The 26,972-nt window shown below is 41.2% G+C and overlaps 1 protein-coding gene across 1 annotated transcript in view; it reads right to left on the bottom strand.

Annotated features, from left to right (window-relative positions):
* Positions 1-26,972, bottom strand: part of LOC128652506 (E3 SUMO-protein ligase RanBP2) — a 715,575-nt gene that overhangs the window by 471,405 nt on the left and 217,198 nt on the right. Inside the window, exon 15 of the mRNA XM_053705441.1 lies at positions 26,401-26,791. Coding sequence (XP_053561416.1) covers positions 26,401-26,791 — 391 coding nt within the window. The remainder of the gene's footprint in view (positions 1-26,400; positions 26,792-26,972) is intronic.

Genomic DNA, 26,972 nt, shown 5'->3' on the forward strand with positions numbered 1-26,972 from the left:
GGATGACGGGAGGGACAGGCAGGATCTCTACACGGAAGGAACCACTGCCTGAAGAACCTTTCTCCCAAAAACAGCCTCCGAAGAAGCAAAAGTGTCAAATTTGTAAAATTTGGAAAAAGTATGAAGAGAAGACCAAGTTGCAGCCTTGCAAATCTGTTCAACAGAGGCCTCATTTTTAAAGGCCCACGTGGAAGCCACAGCTCTCGTAGAATGAGCTGTAATTCTTTCAGGAGGCTGCTGTCCAGCAGTCTCATAGTCTAAACGTATTATGCTACGAAGCCAGAAAGAGAGAGGTAGCAGATGCTTTTTGACCTCTCCTCTGTCCAGAATAAATGACAAACAGGGAAGAAGTTTGGCGAAAATCTTTAGTTGCCTGTAAATAAAATTTCAGGGCACGGACTACGTCTAGATTGTGCAGAAGTCGTTCTTTCTTTGAAGAAGGGTTAGGGCACAATGATGGAACAACAATCTCTTGATTGATATTCTTGTTAGTTACTACCTTAGGTAAGAACCCAGGTTTAGTACGCAGAACTACCTTGTCTGAATGAAAAATCAGATAAGGAGAATCACAATGTAAGGCCGATAACCAAGAGACTCTTCGAGCCGAGGAAATAGCCATTAAAAACAGAACTTTCCAAGATAACAGCTTGATATCAATGGAATGAAGGGGTTCAAACGGAACACCCTGTAAAACGTTAAGAACTAAGTTTAAGCTCCACGGTGGAGCAACAGTCTTAAACACAGGCTTAATCCTGGCCAAAGCCTGACAAAAAGCCTGAACGTCTGGAACTTCTGACAGACGTTTGTGTAAAAGGATGGACAGAGCTGAGATCTGTCCCTTTAAAGAACTTGCAGATAAACCCTTTTCTAAACCTTCTTGTAGAAAAGACAATATCCTAGGAATCCTAACCTTACTCCATGAGTAACTCTTGGATTCGCACCAGTGTAAATATTTACGCCATATTTTATGGTAAATTTTCCTGGTAACAGGTTTCCTAGCCTGTATTAAGGTATCAATTACTGACTCCGAAAATCCACGCTTTGATAAAATCAAGCGTTCAATCTCCATGCAGTCAGCTTCAGAGAAATTAGATTTTGATGTTTGAAAGGACCCTGAATTAGAAGGTCCTGTCTCAGAGGCAGAGACCAAGGTGGACAGGATGACATGTCCACTAGATCTGCATACCAGGTCCTGCGTGGCCACGCAGGCGCTATTAGAATCACCGATGCTTTCTCCTGTTTGATCCTGGCAATCAATCGAGGAAGCATCGGGAAGGGTGGAAACACATAAGCCATCCTGAAGGTCCAAGGTGCTGTCAGAGCATCTATCAGGGCCGCTCCCGGGTCCCTGGACCTGGACCCGTAACAAGGAAGCTTGGCGTTCTGGCGAGACGCCATGAGATCCATATCTGGTTTGCCCCAACGCCGAAGTATTTGGGCAAAGACCTCCGGATGAAGTTCCCACTCCCCCGGATGAAAAGTCTGGCGACTTAGGAAATCCGCCTCCCAGTTCTCCACGTCTGGGATGTGGATCGCTGATAGGTGGCAAGAGTGAGACTCTGCCCAGAGAATTATCTTTGAGACTTCCATCATCGCTAGGGAACTCCTTGTCCCTCCTTGATGGTTGATGTAAGCCACAAGCTAGAAGGGCATTGAAAACTGCTCTTAATTCCAGAATGTTTATGGGAAGGAGACTCTCCTCCTGAGTCCATGATCCCTGAGTCTTCAGGGAATTCCAGACAGCGCCCCAACCTAGCAGGCTGGCGTCTGTTACAATCGTCCAATCTGGTCTGCTGAAGGGCATCCCCTTGGACAGATGTGGCCGAGAGAGCCACCATAGAAGAGAATTTCTGGTCTCTTGATCCAGATTCAGCATAGGGGACAAATCTGAGTAATCCCCATTCCACTGACTTAGCATGCACAGTTGCAGTGGTCTGAGATGCAGGCGTGCAAAGGGAACTATGTCCATTGCCGCTACCATTAAACCGATTACCTCCATGCATTGAGCCACTGACGGGTGTGGAATGGAATGAAGGACACGGCAAGCATTTAGGAGTTTTGTTAACCTGTCCTCTGTCAGGTAAATTTTCATTTCTACCGAATCTATAAGAGTCCCTAAGAAAGGAACTCTTGTGAGTGGCAATAGAGAACTCTTTTCTTCGTTCACCTTCCACCCATGTGACCTTAGAAATGCCAGTACTAACTCTGTATGATACTTGGCAGCTTGGAAACTTGACGCTTGTATCAGAATGTCGTCTAGGTACGGAGCTACCGATATTCCTCGCGGTCTTAGTACCGCCAGGAGAGAACCCAGAACCTTTGTGAAGATTCTTGGAGCAGTAGCCAACCCGAAGGGAAGAGCTACAAACTGGTAATGTCTGTCTAGGAAGGCAAACCTTAGGTAACCGGTAATGATCCTTGTGAATCGGTATGTGAAGGTACGCATCCTTTAGATCCACTGTGGTCATGTACTGACCCTTTTGGATCATGGGTAAGATTGTCCGAATAGTTTCCATTTTGAATGATGGAACTCTTAGGAATTTGTTTAGGATCTTTAAATCCAAGATTGGTCTGAAGGTTCCTTCTTTCTTGGGAACCACAAACAGATTTGAGTAAAACCCTTGTCCGTGTTCCGACCGCGGAACCGGGTGGATCACTCCCATTAGCAAAAGATCTTGTACACAGCGTAGAAACGCCTCTTTCTTTGTCTGGTTTGTTGACAACCTTGAAAGATGAAATCTCCCTTTTGGAGGAGAAGCTTTGAAGTCCAGAAGATATCCCTGAGATATGATCTCTAACGCCCAGGGATCCTGGACATCTCTTGCCCAAGCCTGGGCGAAGAGAGAAAGTCTGCCTCCTACTAGATCCGTTTCCGGATTGGGGGCCCTCACTTCATGCTGTCTTAGGGGCAGCAGCAGGTTTTCTGGCCTGCTTGCCCTTGTTCCAGGTCTGGTTAGGTCTCCAGCCCTGTCTGTAACGAGCAACAGTTCCTTCCTGTTTTGGAGCGGAGGAAGTTGATGCTGCTCCTGCCTTGAAGTTACGAAAGGCACGAAAATTAGACTGTCTAGCCCTTGGTTTGGCTCTGTCTTGAGGCAGGGCATGGCCCTTACCTCCAGTAATGTCAGCGATAATTTCTTTCAAACCGGGCCCAAATAATGTCTGCCCTTTGAAAGGTATGTTAAGCAATTTAGATTTAGAAGTCACATCGGCTGACCAGGATTTTAGCCACAGCGCTCTGCGCGCCTGAATGGCGAATCCGGAATTCTTAGCCGTAAGCTTAGTTAAATGTACTACGGCATCAGAAATAAATGAATTAGCTAGCTTAAGGACTCTAAGCTTGTCTATAATTTCATCCAATGGAACTGAGCTAATGGTCTCTTCTAGAGACTCAAACCAGAATGCCGCCGCAGCCGTGACAGGCGCAATGCATGCGAGGGGTTGTAATATAAAACCTTGTTGAGTAAATATTTTCTTAAGGTAACCCTCTAACTTTTTATCCATTGGATCTGAAAAGGCACAGCTATCCTCCACCGGGATAGTGGTACGCTTAGCCAGAGTAGAAACTGCTCCTTCCACCTTAGGGATCGTCTGCCATAAGTCCCGTGTGGTGGCGTCTATAGGAAACATTTTTCTAAATATAGGAGGGGGGGAAAAGGGCACACCGGGCCTATCCCACTCCTTGGTAATAATCTCTGTAAGCCTCTTAGGTATAGGAAAAACGTCAGTACACGCCGGTACCGCATAGTATCTATCCAGCCTGCATAATTTCTCTGGGATTGCAACCGTGTTACAATCATTCAGAGCCGCTAATACCTCCCCTAATAATACACGGAGGTTCTCAAGCTTAAATTTAAAATTTGAAATGTCTGAGTCCAGTTTATTTGGATCAGATCCGTCACCCACAGAATGAAGCTCTCCGTCTTCATGTTCTGCCAATTGTGACGCAGTATCAGACATGGCTCTAACATTATCAGCGTACTCTGTTTTCACCCCAGAGTGGTCGCGTTTACCTCTAAGTTCTGGCAATTTAGATAAAACTTCAGTCATAACATTAGCCATGTCTTGTAAAGTGATTTGTAATGGCCGCCCTGATGTACTTGGCATCGCAATATCACGCACCTCCTGAGCGGGAGATGCAGGTACTGACACGTGAGGAGAGTTAGTCGGCATAACTTTCCCCTCGTTGTCTGGTGAAATTTTCTTGAAATGTACAGATTGGCTTTTATTTAAAGCAGCATCAATGCAATTAGTACACAAATTTCTATTGGGCTCCACATTGGCTTTTGAACATATTGCACAAAGAGATTCCTCTGTGTCAGACATGTTAAAACAAACTAGCAATTAGCCTAGCAAGCTTGGAAAATACTTTTCAAATAAATTTACAAGCAATATAAAAAAACGTTACTGTGCCTTTAAGAAGCACACAAAAACTGTCACAGTTGAAATAACAATGAACCGGATTAGTTATAGAAACCAGATTTTCACAGTAAATGCATTAAGTTAGCAAAGGATTGCACCCACTATGCAATGGATGATTAACCCCTTAATACCAAAAAACGGATAACAATTGAAATTATAAGCGTTTTTATCACAGTCAAAGCACAGTCTCACAGGTCTGCCGTGAGTGATTACCTCCCTCAAAACTAGTTTTGGAGACCCCTGAGCTCTGTAGAGACGCCCTGGATCATGCAGGGAGAAAAAAGCAGACTGTGACTGAATTTCTACTGCGCAATAAAAGCGCCAAAATAGGCCCCTCCCACTAATAATACAACAGTGAGGGAAGCTCAGTAAACTGATTTAATTCAAAACAAACGACAGCCATGTGGAAAATAACGCCCAAAACAATTTTTCACCAAGTACCTCAGATAAATAAACGATTAACATGCCAGTAAACGTTTAAAATATAATTTATGAAATGTTATTAAAAAGCCTGCTGCTAGTCGCTCACACTGCAGATTTAGGCTAAAAGTTATATGTATACAGTATTTTCCCAGTGAAGTGCCATTCCCCAGAAATACTTAAGTGTAAACATACATACATATCAGCCTGATACCAGTTGCTACTACTGCATTTAAGGCTGTACTTACATTATATCGGTATTAGCAGTATTTTCTCAGTCAATTCCATTCCTTAGAAAATAATATACTGCAACATACCTCCTTGCAGGTGAACCTGCCCGCTGTCCCCTGTTCTGAAGTTACCTCGCTCCTCAGAATGGCCGAGAACAGCAAATGGATCTTAGTTACGTCCGCTAAGATCATACACAAACTCAGGTAGATTCTTCTTCTAATGCTGCCTGAGAAAAAACAACACACTCCGGTGCCGTTTAAAATAACAAACTTTTGATTGAAGAAATAAAAACTAAGTTTAACAACCACAGTCCTCTCACACATCCTATCTATTTGTTAGGTGCAAGAGAATGACTGGGTATGACGTAGAGGGGAGGAGCTATATAGCAGCTCTGCTTGGGTGATCCTCTTGCACTTCCTATTAGGGAGGAGTTAATATCCCATAAGTAATGGATGACCCGTGGACTGACTACACTTAACAGGAGAAACATCAGTGTAAACAGGCACTGCAAAGTATTTGTCCATCTTACACAATTTCTCTGGGACTACAATAGGGTCACAGTCATCCAGAGTCGGTAAAACCTCCCTAAGCAATAAGCGGAGGTGCTCAAGCTTAAATTTAAACGCTGTCATTTCAGAATCAGACTGAAGCAACGCCTTCCCTGAATCTGAAATGTCACCCACAGATAGAAGCTCACCTGCCTCGGCTTCTGAGTATTGTGAGGGTATATCGGACACAGGCATTAAAGCGCCAGAAAGCTCTGTATTAGTTCTAGACCCAGAGCTGTCTCGCTTTCCTTGTAGCCCTGGCAGTTTGGAGAATACCTCTGAGAGGGTAGCATTTATAACTGCCGCCATGTCCTGTAAGGTAAAAGAATTAGACGCGCTAGATGTACTTGGCGTCACTTGAGCGGGAGTTATAGGTTCTGACACATGGGGAGAGCTAGATGGCATAATCTCCCTCTTTTCAGTCAGAGAATCCCCATGAGATAAATCTTTAAGCGCCATAATATGGTCTTTATAGTTTATAGAAATATCAGTACATTTGGTACACATTCTAAGAGGGGGTTCCACCATGGCTTCAAAACATATTGAACAAGGAGTTTCCTCTATGTCAGACATGTTTAACAGACTAGTAATGAGACAAGCAAGCTTGGAAAACACTTTAATAAAGGTGAAACAGCAATTAAACAAAAACGTTACTGTGCCTTTAAAGGGACACTGAACACAATTTTTTTCTTTTGTAATTCAGAAAGAGCATGCAATTTTAAGCAACTTTCTAATTTACTCCTATTATCAATTTTTCTTCGTTTTCTTGCTATCATTATTTGAAAAAGAAGGCATCTAAGTTTTTTTTTGGTTTCAGTATTCTGGAGAGCACTTTTTTATTGGTGGATGAATTTATCCAATAATCAGCAAGGACAACCCAGGTTGTTCACCAAAAATGGGCCGGCATCTAAACTTACATTCTTGCATTTCAAATAAAGATACCAAGAGAATGAAGAAAATTTGATAATAGGAGTAAATTATAAAGTTGCTTAAAATTTCATGCTCAATCTGAATCACAAAAGAAAAATTTTGGGTACAGTGTCCCTTTAAGAGAAAAAAACTAGCACTTAAACTGCAAAACAGTGTAAAAATACAGTAAAGTCTTTGAAATTTTTACAGTGTGTGTAAGGGACTAAAGCAACATTGCACCCACATGCAAATGGATGATTAACCCCTTAGGCCCCAAACCGGAGTGAAAAACGTTAAAAAATGTTAAAAGTCAATTGAACACCTTGCCACAGCTCTGCTGAGGCTCCTACCTGCCCTCAAATACGATTTTGTGCAGAAATAACCCCTTTGAAATGGTCCTCAGATGCCAGAGGAATCCTCTAGGGAAGCTAGATATCTCAGTGTGAATTAAAACTGCAGTTAGAGTGCTAAAATAGACCCCTCCCACCATGTACTGGATGTTAGAAGGGCCTTAAGAAAATACTCCTAGGAGTATCTGACTAGCCATGTGGAAACTAGGCCCCAAATAAAGACTTATCTCCCTCAGAGAAAAAACGTCCTATTTATGAAATCATGTAAACGTCTTGTCACTAAGTAATATGAATATTAACATGAGTATTACCCCGTTTTGTAAGCATGATCCCAGTCGCTGTTAAATCACTGCATCAGGCTTACCTCAAATACACAAGGCTCTGTCAGCATTTTCTAGAACTTATTCATCTCTCTAGAAATAAAAATACTGAACATACCTCAAAGCAGGTAATCTGCAGACCGTTCCCCCAACTGAAGTTTTCCCATATTCTTCAGTTATGTGTGAGAACAGCAATGGACCTTAGTTACAAACCGCTAAGATCATCAAACCTCCAGGCAGAATTCTTCTTCTAATTTCTGCCTGAGAGTAAAACAGTACAACGCCTGTACCGTTTAAAAATAAACTTTTGATTGAAGGTAAAACTACACTAAGTCACCACATATCTCTTGATACTTCCTTTCTTGTCGAGAGTTGCAAGAGAATGACTGGGAGTGGCAGTTAGGGGAGGATCTATATAGACAGCTCTGTGGTGGGTGTCCTCTTGCAACTTCCTGTTGGGAAGGAGAATATCCCACAAGTAATGGATGAACCCGTGGACTGGATACACCTTACAAGAGAAATCCCATTATGGATTAGTTACATTGACGACGTGCTCTTCGTTTGGGAGGGCACCAAAAAAGAACTTGACACATTTATGGCAAAGTTGAATTCCAATACCCTTAATATCAAATTAACATATGAAGCAGATCAAGTAAAGATCAACTTTTTAGATCTTCAAATAACAAAAACTGAAACGGGTACATTAGAAATGGATGTCCATCGCAAAAAGACAGCTACCAACAGTCTACTACATAGCACAAGTGCACACGCTCCTAACACAATCAAAGCCCTGCCAGTGGGCGAATTTCTCCGAATGAAACGCAATTGTTCCACTGAGGATAATTATAAACGGAGAGCCAAAGAAGTAACTGAAAGACTCATATCCAGAGGGTACAGTCGTAGGTCTATAAAAAAAGGCAGAATTTAAAGCCAAAAATACTCCAAGACAAGACCTTTTAATAAAGAAAAAAAAATCTCAGCAACAACAAATTAGATTTATTTCGACTTTCAACCCCAAGAGTACACAAGTTGTGGATATTTTACAAAAGAAATGGCATATTCTAACCTCCGATCCTATCACATATTATGGGAGAAAGAGTCCAAACAGGCTATAGGAGAACTCGTAATCTAAAGGATTTAATTAGCCCAAGTCATCTACAAGGCCCAACAACTAAAGGACCATTCAAACAAGGCTCATTTAAATGTGGCACTTGTAGCACATGTAGTTTCATGGCTAAAAAAGAAGAAATTTGCGATCGGTTCAACAAAAGGCATAAAAAGAGAATTTATGCTTACCTGATAAATTACTTTCTCTTGCGGTGTATCCAGTCCACGGATTCATCCTTACTTGTGGGATATTCTCATTCCCTACAGGAAGTGACAAAGCGAGCACACAGCAGAGCTGTCCATATAGCTCCCCCCCTAGCTCCACCCCCCAGTCATTCAACCAAAGGTTAGGAGAAAAGGAGAAACCATAGGGTGCAGTGGTGACTGTAGTTTAAACAAAAAAAATTTAACCTGACTTAATTGCCAGGGCGGGCCGTGGACTGGATACACCGCAAGAGAAAGTAATTTATCAGGTAAGCATAAATTCTGTTTTCTCTTGCAAGGTGTATCCAGACCACGGATTCATCCTTACTTGTGGGATACCAATACCAAAGCTTTAAGACACGGATGAAGGGAGGGAACAAGACAGGTACCCTAAACGGAAGGCACCACTGCTTGCAAAACCTTTCTCCCAAAAATAGCCTCCGAAGAAGCAAAAGTATCGAATTTGTAAAATTTGGCAAAAGTATGCAGTGAAGACCAAGTCGCTGCCTTACAAATCTGTTCAACAGAAGCCTCATTCTTGAAAGCCCATGTAGAAGCCACAGCTCTGATGGAATGAGCTGTAATTCGTTCAGGAGGCTGCTGCCCAGCAGTCTCATAAGCCAATCAGATGATGCTTTTCAGCCAGAAGGAAAGAGAGGTAGCAGTCGCTTTCTGACCTCTCCTCTTACCAGAACAGATAACAAACAAGGATGATGTTTGTCTGAAATCTTTAGTTGCTTGTAAATAGAATTTTAAGGCACGAACCACATCAAGATTGTGTAAAAGCCGTTCCTTCTTTGAAGATGGATTAGGACACAGGGAAGGAACAATGATTTCCTGGTTAATATTCCTATTAGAAACAACTTTAGGAAGAAAACCAGGTTTGGTACGCAAAACTACCTTATCTGCATGGAACACCAGATAGGGTGAATTACACTGCAAAGCAGACAATTCTGAAACTCTTCGAGCAGAAGATATAGCAACCAAAAACAAAACTTTCCAAGATAATAACTTAATATCTACCGAATGTAAAGGTTCAAACGGAACCCCTTGGAGAACTGAAAGAACTAAATTTAGACTCCATGGCGGAGCCACAGGTTTATAGACAGGCTTGATTCTGACTAAAGCCTGAGCAAACGCTTGAACGTCTGGTACCTCTGCCAGACGCTTGTGTAAAAGGACAGAGCAGATATCTGTCCCTTTAAGGAACTAGCTGACAAACCTTTCTCCAATCCTCCTTGGAGAAAAGACAATATCCTTGGAATCCTAATCTTACTCCACGAGTAACTCTTGGATTCACACCAACACAGATATTTCCGCCATATCTTATGGTAAATTTTCCTGGTGACAGGCTTTCTGGCCTGGATCAGAGTATCAATAACTGATTCAGAGAAACCACGCTTAGATAGAATTAAGCGTTCAATCTCCAAGCAGTCAGCCGCAGAGAAATTAGATTTGGATGCTTGAATGGACCCTGTATTAGAAGATCCTGCCTCGTTGGCAGTGTCCATGATGGGACAGATGACATGTCCACTAGGTCTGCATACCAAGTCCTGCGTGGCCACGCAGGCGCTATCAGAATTACCGAAGCCTTCTCCTGTTTGATTCTGGCTACCAGACGAGGGAGAAGTGGAAAGACATAAGCCAGATTGAAGGACCAAGGCGCTACTAGAGCATCTATCAATGCCGCCTTGGGGTCTCTGGACCTGGATCCGTAGAGAGGAAGTTTGGTGTTCTGACGGGACGCCATCAGATCCAATTCTGGAATGCCCCATAGCTGGATCAGCTGAGCAAAAACCTCTGGATGGAGTTCCCACTCCCCCGGGTGAAAAGTCTGACGACTTAGAAAATCCGCCTCCCATTTGTCTACTCCTGGGATGTGAATTGCAGATAGATGGCAGGAGTGATCCTCCGCCCACCTGATTATTTTGGTTACATCCTTCATCGCTAGGGAACTCTTTGTTCCCCCTGATGATTGATGTACGCTACAGTAGTGATGTTGCCCGACTGAAATCTGATGAATTTGGCCGCCGCTAGTTGAGGCCTTGCCTGAAGCGTGTTGAATATCGCTCTCAGTTCCAAAATGTTTATCGGGAGAAGAGATTCTTCTCGAGACCATAGGCCCTGAGCTTTCAGGGAGTCCCAGACCGCACCCCAGCCTAACAGACTGGCGTCGGTCGTTACAATGATCCACTCCGGTCTGTGGAAGCACATTCCCTGAGACAGGTGATCCTGAGATAACCACCAGAGAAGAGAATCTCTGGTCTTCTGGTCCAGTTGTATTTGAGGAGACAAATCTGCATAATCTCCATTCCACTGTTTGAGCATGCACAGTTGCAGTGGTCTGAGATGTATTCGAGCAAAAGGGACTACGTCCATTGCCTCTACCATCAATCCTATTACCTCCATACACTGAGCTACAGATGGCCGAGGAATGGAATGAAGAACTCAGCAAGTAGTTAAAAGCTTTAACTTTCTGACCTCCGTCAGAAATATTTTCATTTCTACAGAGTCTATTAATGTTCCCAGAAAGGGAACCCTTGTGAGCGGGGACAGAGAACTTTTTTCGATGTTCACCTTCCACCCGTGAGACCTTAGAAAGGCCAGAATAATCTCCGTATGAGCCTTGGCTCTGGGAAAAGACGACGCCTGTATTAAGATGTCGTCCAGATAAGGTGCTACTGCAATGCCCCGTGGTCTTAGTACCGCCAGAAGGGACCCTAGCACTTTTGTGAAAATTCTGGGAGCGGTGGCCAACCCGAAGGGAAGGGCCACAAACTGGTAATGCTTGTCCAGAAAGGCAAACCTTAGGAACCGATGATGATCTTTGTGGATAGGAATATGTAGGTACGCATCCTTTAGATCCATGGTAGTCATATATTGACCTTCCTGGATCATAGGTAAGATTGTTCGAATGGTCTCCATCTTGAATGATGGAACTCTGAGGAATTTGTTTACAATTTTTAGATCCAGGATAGGCCTGAAAGTTCCTTCCTTTTTGGGAACCACAAACAGGTTTGAGTAAAAACCCAGTCCTTGTTCTGTAATTGGGACTTGATATATCACTCTCATCTTGAGTAGATCTTCTACACAGCGTAAGAACGCCTCTTTCTTTGTCTGGTCTGTAGACAGACGAGAAATGTGGAACCTTCCCCTTGGAGGGGAGTCCTTAAATTCTAGAAGATATCCCTGAGTAACGATCTCTAATGCCCAGGCATCGGGAACATCTCTCGCCCAAGCCTGAGCGAAGAGAGAGAGTCTGCCCCCTACCAGATCCAGTCCCGGATCGGGGGCTACTCCTTCATGCTGTCTTAGTAGCAGCTGCAGGCTTCTTGACCTGTTTACCCTTGTTCCAGCCCTGCAAAGGCTTCCAGGTTGCCTTGGGCTGTGCAGCGTTACCCTCTTGCTTTGCGGTTGCAGAGGTTGAAGCAGGACCGCTCCGGAAGTTGCGAAAGGAACGAAAATTAGCCTTGTTTTTAGCCTTGAAAGGCCTATCTTGCGGGAGAGCATGGCCCTTTCCCCCGGTGATATCCGAAATAACCTCTTTCAACTCGGGCCCAAAAAAGGGTCTTTCCCTTGAAAGGGATATTTAGTAATTTTGATTTGGACGACACGTCGGCCAACCATGACTTGAGCCAAAGCGCTCTGCGCGCCATAATGGCGAAACCAGAATTTTTCGCCGCTAACTTAGCTAATTGCAAAGCGGCATCTGTGATAAAAGAATTAGCCAGTTTTAGAGCATTAATTCTATCCATGACTGTCATATTAAGTCTCCCTCTGGAGCGACTTCTCCAGAGCCTCAAACCAAAAAGCCGCTGCAGTAGTTACAGGAATAATGCAGGCAATCGGTTGGAGAAGGAAACCTTGTTGAACAAATATTTTCTTTAGTAAACCTAACTTTTTATCCATAGGATCTTTAAAAGCACAACTGTCTTCAATTGGGATGGTTGTGCGCTTGGCTAGTGTCGAAACTGCCCCCTCTACCTTAGGGACCGTCTGCCACGCGTCCCGCCTGGGATCAGTTATGGGGAACATTTTCTTAAAGATAGGGGGGGAACAAAGGGTACACCTGGTCTCTCCCACTCCCTAGCAACAATATCCGCCACCCTCTTAGGGATCGGAAACGCATCAGTGTACACAGGGACTTCTAGATATTTGTTCATTTTACACAATTTCTCTGGGACCACCATAGGGTCAAAATCATCCATAGTTGATAAAACCTCCCTAAGCAGTCCGCGGAGGTGTTCCAATTTAAATGCTAGTGAATCCGATTCTGCCCGCTGAGAAACCTTTCCTGAGTCAGAAATTTCTCCCTCAGACATCACATCCCTCGCCCCTACTTCAGAGTGTTGTGAGGGTACATCAGATAAACCTCCCAAAGCTTCCGACTGCTCCTCATCTGTTCTTAAAACAGAGCTATTGCCATTTTTAGGGAAAACTGGAAGTTTGGATAGAAAGGCCACAAGGGAATTATCCATGACTGTCGCTAGTTGTTGCAATGTAATAGGTGCCAATGCACTAGAGGTACTAGGTATCGCTTGAGCGGGCGTAACTGGTGATGACACATGGGGAGAGGAAGGCGGACTATCCTCATTACCTTCAGTCAAAGAATCATCTAGGGCTATATTTTTAAGTGACACAATATGATCTATAAAATGTATAGACAAATTAGTGCACTTGGGACACATTTTGAGTGGGGGTTCCACCATGGCTTCCGAACACATAGAACAAGGCCTTTCCTTAGTGTCAGACATGTTTAACAGATTAGTATAATACACAAGCAGGCTTGGAAAACACTTTAATAAATAAACACAAATTAAAATAAACGGTACTGTGCCTTTAAGAAATAAAAAGCGCACACAATTTTACAAAACGGTGAAAAATGAACCAAATCTCTTGAAATGTTCACAGTATGCCTAATGCTTCGATATGATTGCACAGCAAGTTTCAGCCTGATTAACCCTTTAATGCCCAAACCGGAGCAGTCTAAAGCCTACAACCGGTTATTAAACTACAGCACCTTGCCACAGCAGCCTGCTGTGGCCCTATCTGCCCTTAGGGATTCGTTTTGGGAAAAGCAAGCCTCTTGAAGTCCTCAAACAGCCTCTTCCATGTGAAGAAGATGAACAATCTGTCAGAATTAACTGCGCAACTGAGGCGCAAAATTAGGCCCCTCCCACTCCGGAGTTGTGAGGCCTTCAGAAACCCAAAATAGGTGACTAAAATAATGCCATGTGGAAGAAACCCCGTAATAAACACACCAAAGTGTTTAAAAGTGTCTATGAGTATTTTGTTAAATAAAATAATCGATTGCCCTGCAACAGTGTCAACCAGCCTATTGAGCCCTCTTAAATAAGCCTTTAGTTCTATACTGAGTCTCAGAAATATGGCTTACCCTTCCCACGTGGGGATTCTTGTCAGTCTTCTAGCATTACCTTGTCTTGACTAGAAAAAGATGACTGAAACATACCTCAATGCAGTTAAACCTGCAAACTGTTCCCCCCAACTGAAGTTTTCTGGTACTCCTCAGTCCTGTGTGGGAACAGCAATGGATTTTAGTTACAACATGCTAAAATCATTTTCCTCTCAGCAGAATTCTTCATCACATTTCTGCCAGAGAGTAAATAGTACAAACCGGTACCATTTAAAAATAACAAATTTTTGATTGAAGATATAAAACTACAAATCTAACACCACATTCACTTTACCCTCCCGTAGAGAGGCCCTGCTGCCAGAGCCGGCAAAGAGAATGACTGGGGGGTGGAGCTATATGGACAGCTCTGCTGTGTGCTCTCTTTGCCACTTCCTGTAGGGAATGAGAATATCCCACAAGTAAGGATGAATCCGTGGACTGGATACACCTTGCAAGAGAAATCAGATCATATATCAACTGCCATACAGAGTGAGTTGTCTATGCCCTTCAATGCAAATGCAACAAGACCTATGTAGGCATGACAACAAGGAAAGTCAGACTGAGATTACAAGAACATCTGAGGAACATTAAAAAAGCTGCAAAAGATCTACAGGACGGTAAAAATGTAACATCAGTAGCACGTCATTTTCTCAAGCGGCATAATTCCAAACAATCTGAACTCAAATGTTTTGGAATAGAAAAAATACAATTAGGCATAAGAGGTGGAAATTTGGAAAATATTCTGCTACAAGCAGAAAGTAAATGGATTTTCTTGTTGAACACTGTTCAACCACATGGACTAAACGAATGTAACAATTTTGTTTCATTCTTATAGTCATCTTGTGGACACTAAGTCATCATTAATTTAGAAGTCTATAATAAACCTTTCTTTCTCCCTTGAATGCAAATTCTGAGAAATCCAAATCTTGGCATTATTTACACAATTCCTTTTTACACGTTATTTAAGCAATGTTTCATCAAACAAGTCACTTGTACACCAACACTTTGGGATTTGTGAGTTTTAACTCAACTCACATAAGTTCACACTTTACAAACACCAAACACATGCAGAACTTCACTTACCCAAAAGTCACCTTATTAGGTAACATTTCTCACTTAATTACTCCACGTATCAATATATCTCATCAAAATCCAGTACAGAAGTTACTATGTTATCAGCTGATGTTGGTTATTTTTATGTATTTCTTAATCTAAATTCATCACCAGCCTACTTCAGTGCACTTAATACACGTGCATTGGCTGTTCACTAACGCTAGCACATAACGGCCATGAAATTTTGACTGACCCAGCACAGTTTCATTATATTCTCACCTTTGTTGTGTTTTAATTCACATTTCAAAATTTTATGTTTATCACCATGATTATCTCACATTCACACACCTAATGTCATCACTTTTACTACCCAATATGCAATATGAGTTACTTAATGTAGTACATGATTTTATTTCAACAGTGTTAATTTATCAATGTTCATACAAATATTATTATCATCTAATGTAGCAAAATTCCTTATTAATGATGAAACCATACTTCAAACCAAGTATTAATAGAATACAGCGTTCACAGTATTTTTGACACCACTATAGTAACTGCAGTAATTCATTCCCACTATGTAATTCACATATAAATTATCCTGTGGTCCTACGATCTACATACACGACAGGATATTAGCCGTATCATTTTAAAATCTAATTCCATCTATCCACATAAAGATATACGTAGAACTATACTAGTTATGTGGTAAACACATATTAATCTGCTCTTACTAATATAAAAAAATCCGTTCCCCCCTGATATCTATGTCTAGATTTTCACAAGTCAGGAAACAGTTAAAGATTTCACAACTTTGTTCATACCCACCTACCTATGACAATCACCACACTCGTTAGTGATAGGTCAAAAGGCACTTACACGCCTATTGGGGGCGTGATGTTTAATAGCCTTAAATAGCAGACTATAGTGTGGCGCGTTCACCTTTGAAAAAGCCATGTTAAGTGGCGAAACATGTTAGGGACGTTAGGGCAATGGTGAGGAGCTCCTGTGTTTTTAGAAAGCCTTAAGCTTCCGAATAATTTACTGTAGTCAAATATTTTATACTGGCTATGCCTTTCAAACATTAACTAATGACATAGCCCAATACATTATGAGTGGCAATTTATCAACTACTGGCACTCTCTACTTAACCCTGAAAAATATAGAGAAAGTGAGTGAATGAATTAATATTCCTCCTACAAGCGTGTATGGAATATGTTATCTACCTAACCTGACTACACAGTCAGTGTGCATGACTTTGGTTGTGTAAGGATCCTAATTATACTATACATTTTATCTAGCAAATTCAACTAAATTCAAGTCATTTCTTCAGACGTGTGTCACGGTTAGCGTGCGTGCGTGTGCAATGGCACACAGCTAGATACCAATACACACTTGTTAATGCAAAACAGTGCGATCGTGAAAATATATAACTAGTAATCACTGTGTATACGCTGGTACTTTATAGAGCGTGAACACAGATAGCTTAAAACTCTCTGAGACTGACTACAAGCGTGTATGTAATATAATATCCACCTAACCTGACTATATACACAGTGTGAATGACTTAGGTTGTGTAAAGATCCTGATTAAACCATACATTTTATCTAGCAAATTCAACCTTGTTCAAGTCAGTTTCTAGGACGCCTGCAACGGTTAGTGTGCAATTGAGCTAAGCTAGAGACCAATATATATTTGTTAATGCTATACAGTGCGAGCGTGCTAATACATAATTAGCAATCAATGTGTATTCGCTGGTACTTGACAGTGCGTTGAAACAGATAGCTTAAAACTCCTTGGCACTGATTAAGTGAATCTACCGCATTATTTTATTAACCTAAGGGGCCAATACAAATATACGCATAAGTGCTGCACAACCGGAGACTACAAATATCTGATCCACGGGTCTATTTAGCTCCCTACTTCAGTGTTTTTCAACCAGTGTGCCGTGGCACACTAGTGTGCCGTGAGAGATCCTCAGGTGTGCCGCGGCAGACTGACAACAGTGTGATTTTTTTTTAAATTTTGCTTGTTTTTCTCCTACATTGGTGTATCCAGTCCACGGCTTCATCCTTACTTGTGGGATATTCTCAATCCCTACAGGAAGTGGCAAAGAGAGCACACAGCAGAGCTATCCATATAGCTCCCCTCAGGCTCCGCCCCCCCAGTCATTCTCTTTGCCGCTCTAACTAGTAGCATCTCCACGGGGGTGGTAAAGAGTATGTGGTGTTTAGTTGTAGTTTTTTATTCTTCTATCAAGAGTTTGTTATTTTAAAATAGTGCCGGCTTGTACTATTTACTCTGCAGCAGAAAGTGATGAAGATTTCTGCCGAGAGGAATATGATTTTAGCACCAGTAACTAAAATCCATTGCTGTTCCCACGCAGGACTGTTGAAACCAGAGAACTTCAGTTGGGGGGAACAGTTTGCAGGCTTAACTGCTTCAGGTATGATCAGTCATTTTTCTAACAAGACCTAGTAATGCTAGAAGACTGTCAGCAATCCCCTCTGGGATAGGTAAGCAATTTTTCTTACACTCTGTATAAAATTATGGCTTATATTAAAGGGACACTGAACCCAAAAATTTTCTTTCATGATTCAGATAGAGCATGCAATTTTAAGCAACTTTCTAATTTACTCCTATTATCTATGTTTCTTCGTTCTCTTGCTATCTTTATATAAAAAAAAAAGGCATCTAAGCTTTTTTCTTGGTTCAGCCTCTGGACAGCAGTTTTTGATTGGTGGATGAACTTATCCACCAATCAGCAAGGACAACCTAGGTTGTTCACAAAAAATGGGCCGGCATCTAAACTAACATTCTTGCATTTCAAATAAAGATACCAAGAGAATAAGGAACATTTGATAATAGGAGTAAATGACAAAGTTTCTTAAAATTTCATGCTCTATCTGAATCACAAAAACAGAATTTATGTTTACCTGATAAATTACTTTCTCCAACGGTGTGTCCGGTCCACGGCGTCATCCTTACTTGTGGGATATTCTCTTCCCCAACAGGAAATGGCAAAGAGCCCAGCAAAGCTGGTCACATGATCCCTCCTAGGCTCCGCCTTCCCCAGTCATTCGACCGACGTAAAGGAGGAATATTTGCATAGGAGAAATCAGATGATACCGTGGTGACTGTAGTTAAAGAAAAACATAATTTATGTAAGAACTTACCTGATAAATTCATTTCTTTCATATTAACAAGAGTCCATGAGCTAGTGACGTATGGGATATACATTCCTACCAGGAGGGGCAAAGTTTCCGAAACCTTAAAATGCCTATAAATACACCCCTCACCACACCCACAAATCAGTTTAACGAATAGCCAAGAAGTGGGGTGATAAGAAAAAAAGTGCGAAGCATATAAAATAAGGAATTGGAATAATTGTGCTTTATACAAAAAAATCATAACCACCACAAAAAAGGGTGGGCCTCATGGACTCTTGTTAATATGAAAGAAATGAATTTATCAGGTAAGTTCTTACATAAATTATGTTTTCTTTCATGTAATTAACAAGAGTCCATGAGCTAGTGACGTATGGGATAATGACTACCCAAGATGTGGATCTTTCCACACAAGAGTCACTAGAGAGGGAGGGATAAAATAAAGACAGCCAATTCCTGCTGAAAATAATCCACACCCAAAATAAAGTTTAACGAAAAACATAAGCAGAAGATTCAAACTGAAACCGCTGCCTGAAGAACTTTTCTACCAAAAACTGCTTCAGAAGAAGAAAATACATCAAAATGGTAGAATTTAGTAAAAGTATGCAAAGAGGACCAAGTTGCTGCTTTGCAGATCTGGTCAACCGAAGCTTCATTCCTAAACGCCCAGGAAGTAGATACTGACCTAGTAGAATGAGCTGTAATTCTCTGAGGTGGAATTTTACCCGACTCAACATAGGCAAGATGAATTAAAGATTTCAACCAAGATGCCAAAGAAATGGCAGAAGCTTTCTGGCCTTTCCTAGAACCGGAAAAGATAACAAATAGACTAGAAGTCTTACGGAAAGATTTCGTAGCTTCAACATAATATTTCAAAGCTCTAACAACATCCAAAGAATGCAACGATTTCTCCTTAGAATTCTTAGGATTAGGACATAATGAAGGAACCACAATTTCTCTACTAATGTTGTTGGAATTCACAACTTTAGGTAAAAATTCAAAAGAAGTTCGCAACACCGCCTTATCCTGATGAAAAATCAGAAAAGGAGACTCACAAGAAAGAGCAGATAATTCAGAAACTCTTCTAGCAGAAGAGATGGCCAAAAGGAACAAAACTTTCCAAGAAAGTAATTTAATGTCCAATGAATGCATAGGTTCAAACGGAGGAGCTTGAAGAGCTCCCAGAACCAAATTCAAACTCCAAGGAGGAGAAATTGACTTAATGACAGGTTTTATACGAACCAAAGCTTGTACAAAACAATGAATATCAGGAAGAATAGCAATCTTTCTGTGAAAAAGAACAGAAAGAGCGGAGATTTGTCCTTTCAAAGAACTTGCGGACAAACCCTTATCTAAACCATCCTGAAGAAACTGTAAAATTCTCGGTATTCTAAAAGAATGCCAAGAAAAATGATGAGAAAGACACCAAGAAATATAAGTCTTCCAGACTCTATAATATATCTCTCGAGATACAGATTTACGAGCCTGTAACATAGTATTAATCACGGAGTCAGAGAAACCTCTTTGACCAAGAATCAAGCGTTCAATCTCCATACCTTTAAATTTAAGGATTTCAGATCCGGATGGAAAATTACAGTCCAGGTCGGAAGAACAAAAGAAGCCCCCTGAATTAAACGATGGTGATCTGTCCACCACGTTAGAGAGTGTCGAACAATCGGTTTTAAAGATATTAATTGATATATCTTCGTGTAATCCCTGCACCATTGGTTCAGCATACAGAGCTGAAGAGGTCGCATGTGAAAACGAGCAAAGGGGGTCGCGTCCGATGCAGCAGTCATAAGACCTAGAATTTCCATGCATAAGGCTACCGAAGGGAATGATTGAGACTGAAGGTTTCGACAAGCTGTAATCAATTTTAGACGTCTCTTGTCTGTTAAAGACAGAGTCATGGACACTGAATCTATCTGGAAACCCAGAAAGGTTACCCTTGTTTGAGGAATCAAAGAACTTTTTGGTAAATTGATCCTCCAACCATGATCTTGAAGAAACAACACAAGTCGATTCGTATGAGACTCTGCTAAATGTAAAGACTGAGCAAGTACCAAGATATCGTCCAAATAAGGAAATACCACAATACCCTGTTCTCTGATTACAGACAGAAGGGCACCGAGAATCTTTGTGAAAATTCTTGGAGCTGTAGCAAGGCCAAACGGTAGAGCCACAAATTGGTAATGCTTGTCTAGAAAAGAGAATCTCAGGAACTGATAATGATCTGGATGAATCGGAATATGCAGATATGCATCCTGTAAATCTATTGTGGACATATAATTCCCTTGCTGAACAAAAGGCAATATAGTCCTCACAGTTACCATCTTGAACGTCGGTATCCTTACATAACGATTCAATAATTTTAGATCCAGAACTGGTCTGAAGGAATTCTCCTTCTTTGGTACAATGAAGAGATTTGAATAAAACCCCATCCCCTGTTCCGGAACTGGAACTGGCATAATTACTCCAGCCAACTCTAGATCTGAAACACAATTCAGAAATGCTTGAGCTTTCACTGGATTTACTGGGACACGGGAAAGAAAAAATCTCTTTGCAGGAGGTCTCATCTTGAAACCAATTCTGTACCCTTCTGAAACAATGTTCTGAATCCAAAGATTGTGAACAGAATTGATCCAAATTTCTTTGAAAAAACGTAACCTGCCCCCTACCAGCTGAACTGGAATGAGGGCCGTACCTTCATGTGAACTTAGAAGCAGGCTTTGCCTTTCTAGCAGGCTTGGATTTATTCCAGACTGGAGATGGTTTCCAAACTGAAACTGCTCCTGAGGACGAAGGATCAGGCTTTTGTTCTTTGTTGAAACGAAAGGAACGAAAACGATTGTTAGCCCTGTTTTTACCTTTAGATTTTTTATCCTGTGGTAAAAAAGTTCCTTTCCCACCAGTAACAGTTGAAATAATAGAATCCAACTGAGAACCAAATAATTTGTTTCCCTGGAAAGAAATGGAAAGTAGAGTTGATTTAGAAGCCATATCAGCATTCCAAGTCTTAAGCCATAAAGCTCTTCTGGCTAAGATAGCCAGAGACATAAACCTAACATCAACTCTAATAATATCAAAAATGGCATCACAGATAAAATTATTAGCATGCTGAAGAAGAATAATAATATCATGAGAATCACGATTTGTTACTTGTTGCGCTAGAGTTTCCAACCAAAAAGTTGAAGCTGCAGCAACATCAGCCAATGATATAGCAGGTCTAAGAAGATTACCTGAACACAGATAAGCTTTTCTTAGAAAAGATTCAATTTTTCTATCTAAAGGATCCTTAAACGAGGTACCATCTGACGTAGGAATGGTAGTACGTTTAGCAAGGGTAGAAATAGCCCCATCAACTTTAGGGATTTTGTCCCAAAATTCTAACCTGTCAGGCGGAACAGGATATAATTGCTTAAAACGTTTAGAAGGAGTAAATGAATTACCCAATTTATCCCATTCTTTGGAAATTACTGCAGAAATAGCATTAGGAACAGGAAAAACTTCTGGAATAACCGCAGGAGCTTTAAAAACCTTATCCAAACGTATAGAATTAGTATCAAGAGGACTATAATCCTCTATTTCTAAAGCAATTAGTACTTCTTTAAGTAAAGAGCGAATAAATTCCATCTTAAATAAATATGAAGATTTATCAGCATCAATCTCTGAGATAGAATCCTCTGAACCAGAAGAGTCCAAAGAATCAGAATGATGGTGTTCATTTAAAAATTCATCTGTAGAGAGAGAAGATTTAAAAGACTTTTTACGTTTACTAGAAGGAGAAATAACAGACAAAGCCTTCTTTATGGATTCAGAAACAAAATCTCTTATGTTATCAGGAACATTCTGCACCTTAGATGTTGAGGGAACTGCAACAGGCAATGGTACATTACTAAAGGAAATATTATCTGCTTTAACAAGTTTGTCATGACAATTATTACAAACAACAGCTGGAGGAATAGCTACCAAAAGTTTACAGCAGATACACTTAGCTTTGGTAGATCCAGCAGGCAATGATTTTCCTGTAGTATCTTCTGGCTCAGATGCAACGTGAGACATCTTGCAATATGTAAGAGAAAAAACAACATATAAAGCAAAATAGATCAAATTCCTTATAAGACAGTTTCAGGAATGGGAAAGAATGACAAATATCAAGCTTCTAGCAACCAGAAGCAAATGAAAAATGAGACTGAAATAATGTGGAGACAAAAGCGACGCCCATATTTTTTAGCGCCAAATAAGACGCCCACATTATTTGGCGCCTAAATGCTTTTGGCGCCAAAAATGACGCCACATCCGGAACGCCGACATTTTTGGCGCAAAATAACGTCAAAAAATGACGCAACTTCCGGCGACACGTATGACGCCGGAAACGGAAAAGAATTTTTGCGCCAAAAAAGTCCGCGCCAAGAATGACGCAATAAAATGAAGCATTTTCAGCCCCCGCGAGCCTAACAGCCCACAGGGAAAAAAGTCAAATTTTTGAGGTAAGAAAAATATGATAATTCAATGCATAATCCCAAATATGAAACTGACTGTCTGAAAATAAGGAAAGCTGAACATTCTGAGTCAAGGCAAATAAATGTTTGAATACATATATTTAGAACTTTATAAATAAAGTGCCCAACCATAGCTTAGAGTGTCACAGAAAATAAGACTTACTTACCCCAGGACACTCATCTACATGTTTGTAGAAAGCCAAACCAGTACTGAAACGAGAATCAGTAGAGGTAATGGTAAATATAAGAGTATATCGTCGATCTGAAAAGGGAGGTAAGAGATGAATCTCTACGACCGATAACAGAGAACCTTATGAAATAGACCCCGTAGAAGGAGATCACTGCATTCAATAGGCAATACTCTCTTCACATCCCTCTGACATTCACTGCACGCTGAGAGGAAAACCGGGCTCCAACTTGCTGCGGAGCGCATATCAACGTAGAATCTAGCACAAACTTACTTCACCACCTCCCTTGGAGGCAAAGTTTGTAAAACTGATTTGTGGGTGTGGTGAGGGGTGTATTTATAGGCATTTTAAGGTTTGGGAAACTTTGCCCCTCCTGGTAGGAATGTATATCCCATACGTCACTAGCTCATGGACTCTTGTTAATTACATGAAAGAAATAAATTATCAGACCTGATTAAAAAACCAGGGCGGGCCGTGGACCGGACACACCGTTGGAGAAAGTAATTTATCAGGTAAACATAAATTCTGTTTTCTCCAACATAGGTGTGTCCGGTCCACGGCGTCATCCTTACTTGTGGGAACCAATACCAAAGCTTTAGGACACGGATGAAGGGAGGGAGCAAATCAGGTCACCTAGATGGAAGGCACCACGGCTTGCAAAACCTTTCTCCCAAAAATAGCCTCAGAAGAAGCAAAAGTATCAAATTTGTAAAATTTAGTAAAAGTGTGCAGTGAAGACCAAGTCGCTGCCTTACATATCTGATCAACAGAAGCCTCGTTCTTGAAGGCCCATGTGGAAGCCACAGCCCTAGTGGAATGAGCTGTGATTCTTTCAGGAGGCTGCCGTCCGGCAGTCTCGTAAGCCAATCTGATGATGCTTTTAAGCCAAAAAGAGAGAGAGGTAGAAGTTGCTTTTTGACCTCTCCTTTTACCAGAATAAACAACAAACAAGGAAGATGTTTGTCTAAAATCCTTTGTAGCATCTAAATAGAATTTTAGAGCACGAACTACGTCCAAATTGTGCAACAAACGTTCCTTCTTTGAAACTGGATTCGGACACAAAGAAGGCACGACTATCTCCTGGTTAATGTTTTTGTTAGAAACAACTTTCGGAAGAAAACCAGGTTTAGTACGCAAAACCACCTTATCTGCATGGAACACCAGATAAGGAGGAGAACACTGCAGAGCAGATAATTCTGAAACTCTTCTAGCAGAAGAAATTGCAACCAAAAACAAAACTTTCCAAGATAATAACTTAATATCAACGGAATGTAAGGGTTCAAACGGAACCCCCTGAAGAACTGAAATAACTAAATTGAGACTCCAAGGAGGAGTCAAAGATTTGTAAACAGGCTTGATTCTAACCAGAGCCTGAACAAAGGCTTGAACATCTGGCACAGCTGCCAGCTTTTTGTGAAGTAACACAGACAAGGCAGAAATCTGTCCCTTCAAGGAACTTGCAGATAATCCTTTCTCCAAACCTTCTTGAAGAAAGGATAGAATCTTAGGAATTTTTATCTTGTCCCAAGGGAATCCTTTAGATTCACACCAACAGATATATTTTTTTTTTTTTTTTTTGAAAAATATTTTTATTGAGGCAATAAAATACATCAAAGTACAAACATAGTAGATAGGGCAATATCTCAAACAAAATTGCATGACATCAGTTCCATCATTCAAGCATAAATACAGTAGACAGAAGTAGGAGTACGGTACTGACCCTAATGGAGCCTCATTTTATAACTTAATATTAGGGGAAACATGTGTCAACAGTGAAAAATAGATCCACTTATGGGACCTGGAAATTAGTACTTGTCTGAAGACAGATCTTACAGGGGTAAAAATTCTCAATATTTAAACACTCTAGCGTCTTCAATATAATAAAGATCCGCTCATGGGATCTGGCGGCAAGGATCAATCTGAAGACATCTATAGCAGTTCAAAGGGTCCTCGTCATATGTTAGCTTGTTATTGCATAGAGGTTACAGGAAACTTAATTGAAACAGATAAAGATACTAATAAGGTACATAACCACGTTATCTAAATTACTCTGCTAAATGATATCAGTGATGTACCAGAACTGATCACAGTTGTCACAATAAGGATATAATGACACTTATATTGAGCATTGATAGAAACTTGAACGGTGATAAAACTGTAGTTCCAAAACTCTTTGATTAACCAACATACAATAAACAAAGGAGAATTTCTTATATTAGGGCCCGAAGATCCTTTTCCATGTATGCAGGGGGAAACATAGGCTTAGGACTTCGGACTGGGTAGAGACTACTTCACTCTACCAAAAGAGAGTGCGGAGGAGAAAATATTCGTCCCTACCGCACAAAAATGGTGGGGGGGGGGGGCGGGAGATAGTCCAGCAACAGGTTACTCTAACTTTGCTGGGTAGGATAGATAACTAGGTAATAACATCTTGCAAAGTAATATATACTGGAATAAACTTAGCGCGTATATTACTCAAATCATTAACTCAGTTGGTACACTGATAGTGTAAAATTTTCTTACAAAAGATAGATAGGTTAGACATATAATGTAGCCACGTCCTATAATAATAAATATGCTGTGCTATGGTTGAGAAGGGATAAAAATGTAATAGTATCTAGGATGAGACACACACATGATCTAAGCAAGGATACATGCAACTACTTTGAAGGTGTAGTACAACAGTCAATCTAACATGCCTCATCAACCCTTTAGTAGGTATGGGATATTATCTGCCTAAGCTTAGTACATGCAGCTAACTAGGATACTATGCAGATATATACCTCTGGTGTCGTTAATCTCACTAGCAATGTGCACAAACAGTGAAGAGTGTTAGTATACAGTTATGAGGAATACCCCAGTGTGTTAAAGATATAAATATGTGGCAAAAATACTGAAAAAAAAAACTTAACAGTCATAACTATTAATATTAAGGGCCAATTTGGCTGCTCTTAGATAGTATAGGGCTGTGCTGCACAGTAGTCAATCTATATGAGAACTGTTGTACCTCGTTGCATACAAGATATTAAAACTAAGGAGCGGTACTGAACCAGCTATATTACAGCAAATCACCAACACAGCCAATGTTCTCAGAACAGCAGGTTCTAGTTGTGGAGGTATAGGCGTGCAAACATATCCGCAATAATATGTAAAACAGAACAGTATTAGTCACAGCAGTGCATAGCACATTAATAAATATCTGAAGTTTACAGCATTAAACCGCACTGAATATATAATTCCCAAGTTAGACAACCTGGAATATGATTGATGAACCAAACACTTAATTCAGGGATTAGTATTAGCAAGTTCTCATTTATACTGTTTATAGGAAAAATATCCAGGAAGTTTAGTCCCGAAATCCACATGGCCTCAGACAGTGATCTTCATAAATGTGGATTCTTCAGCTATAGCTAAAATAAAATTATTCAGTAAGTCCAAGAGCTGGGCTTTAAGTGGCAGCACATTTAAAAGTCAAGGAGGTATTGTGAGTACTTAGCAACCTCTGCTGTAGTAAGAATGTCACCCCACTCCAGCTTTTACGGTCATCCTATAGAGCCTAAATCCTTCACCGACCTGCTGTGAAAAGTTTGCCGGGTTTAAGTCAGGAAGAAGCGAGCGGGACATTGTGTGAGCTCTGTAGCGCTCTCCAAAGCCTGCCCCAATGAACAGACTGTTATGCTGTGTGATCTCCGAGATCCGCACTCCAGTCGCGGCAGCAGAGAAAAAACTGGGCTCCAGCTTGGGACCCGCACTCTCAAACACCAGTGCCGGGGAGCGCGGCTGGGGATCCTTAGGTGCTGCATCACACTGCGGCTCCAGTGGTGAATCTTGTTCCATAGCTGTGGTATTGCTGCTCACTCGCGCTGTTTGCACTTTAACGGTGATAGCATCTAATCTCTCACAAAGTTTCCTCCCGTACTCCTCCAGCAGGTTCCTGATGCCAGCATACAATTCTTGAGCCTCCATCACGGGCAGCAGTACAGTCGCTCACAAAATGGCGTTTCAGCTTATGATAGGGAGCCACTTCACCAATTTTCAGCTTAGTATGAGACACACAGCCACCAATTCTTTATTCGCGCGACCCCAGCTTCCTCCTTTAGTAATAGTCACTGGTGTTGACTGGGCCTCCACAGCCCGACCC

This window comes from Bombina bombina, chromosome 3 (genome assembly GCF_027579735.1).
Source record: "Bombina bombina isolate aBomBom1 chromosome 3, aBomBom1.pri, whole genome shotgun sequence".
In the NCBI taxonomy this organism is placed as follows: Eukaryota; Metazoa; Chordata; class Amphibia; order Anura; family Bombinatoridae; genus Bombina; species Bombina bombina.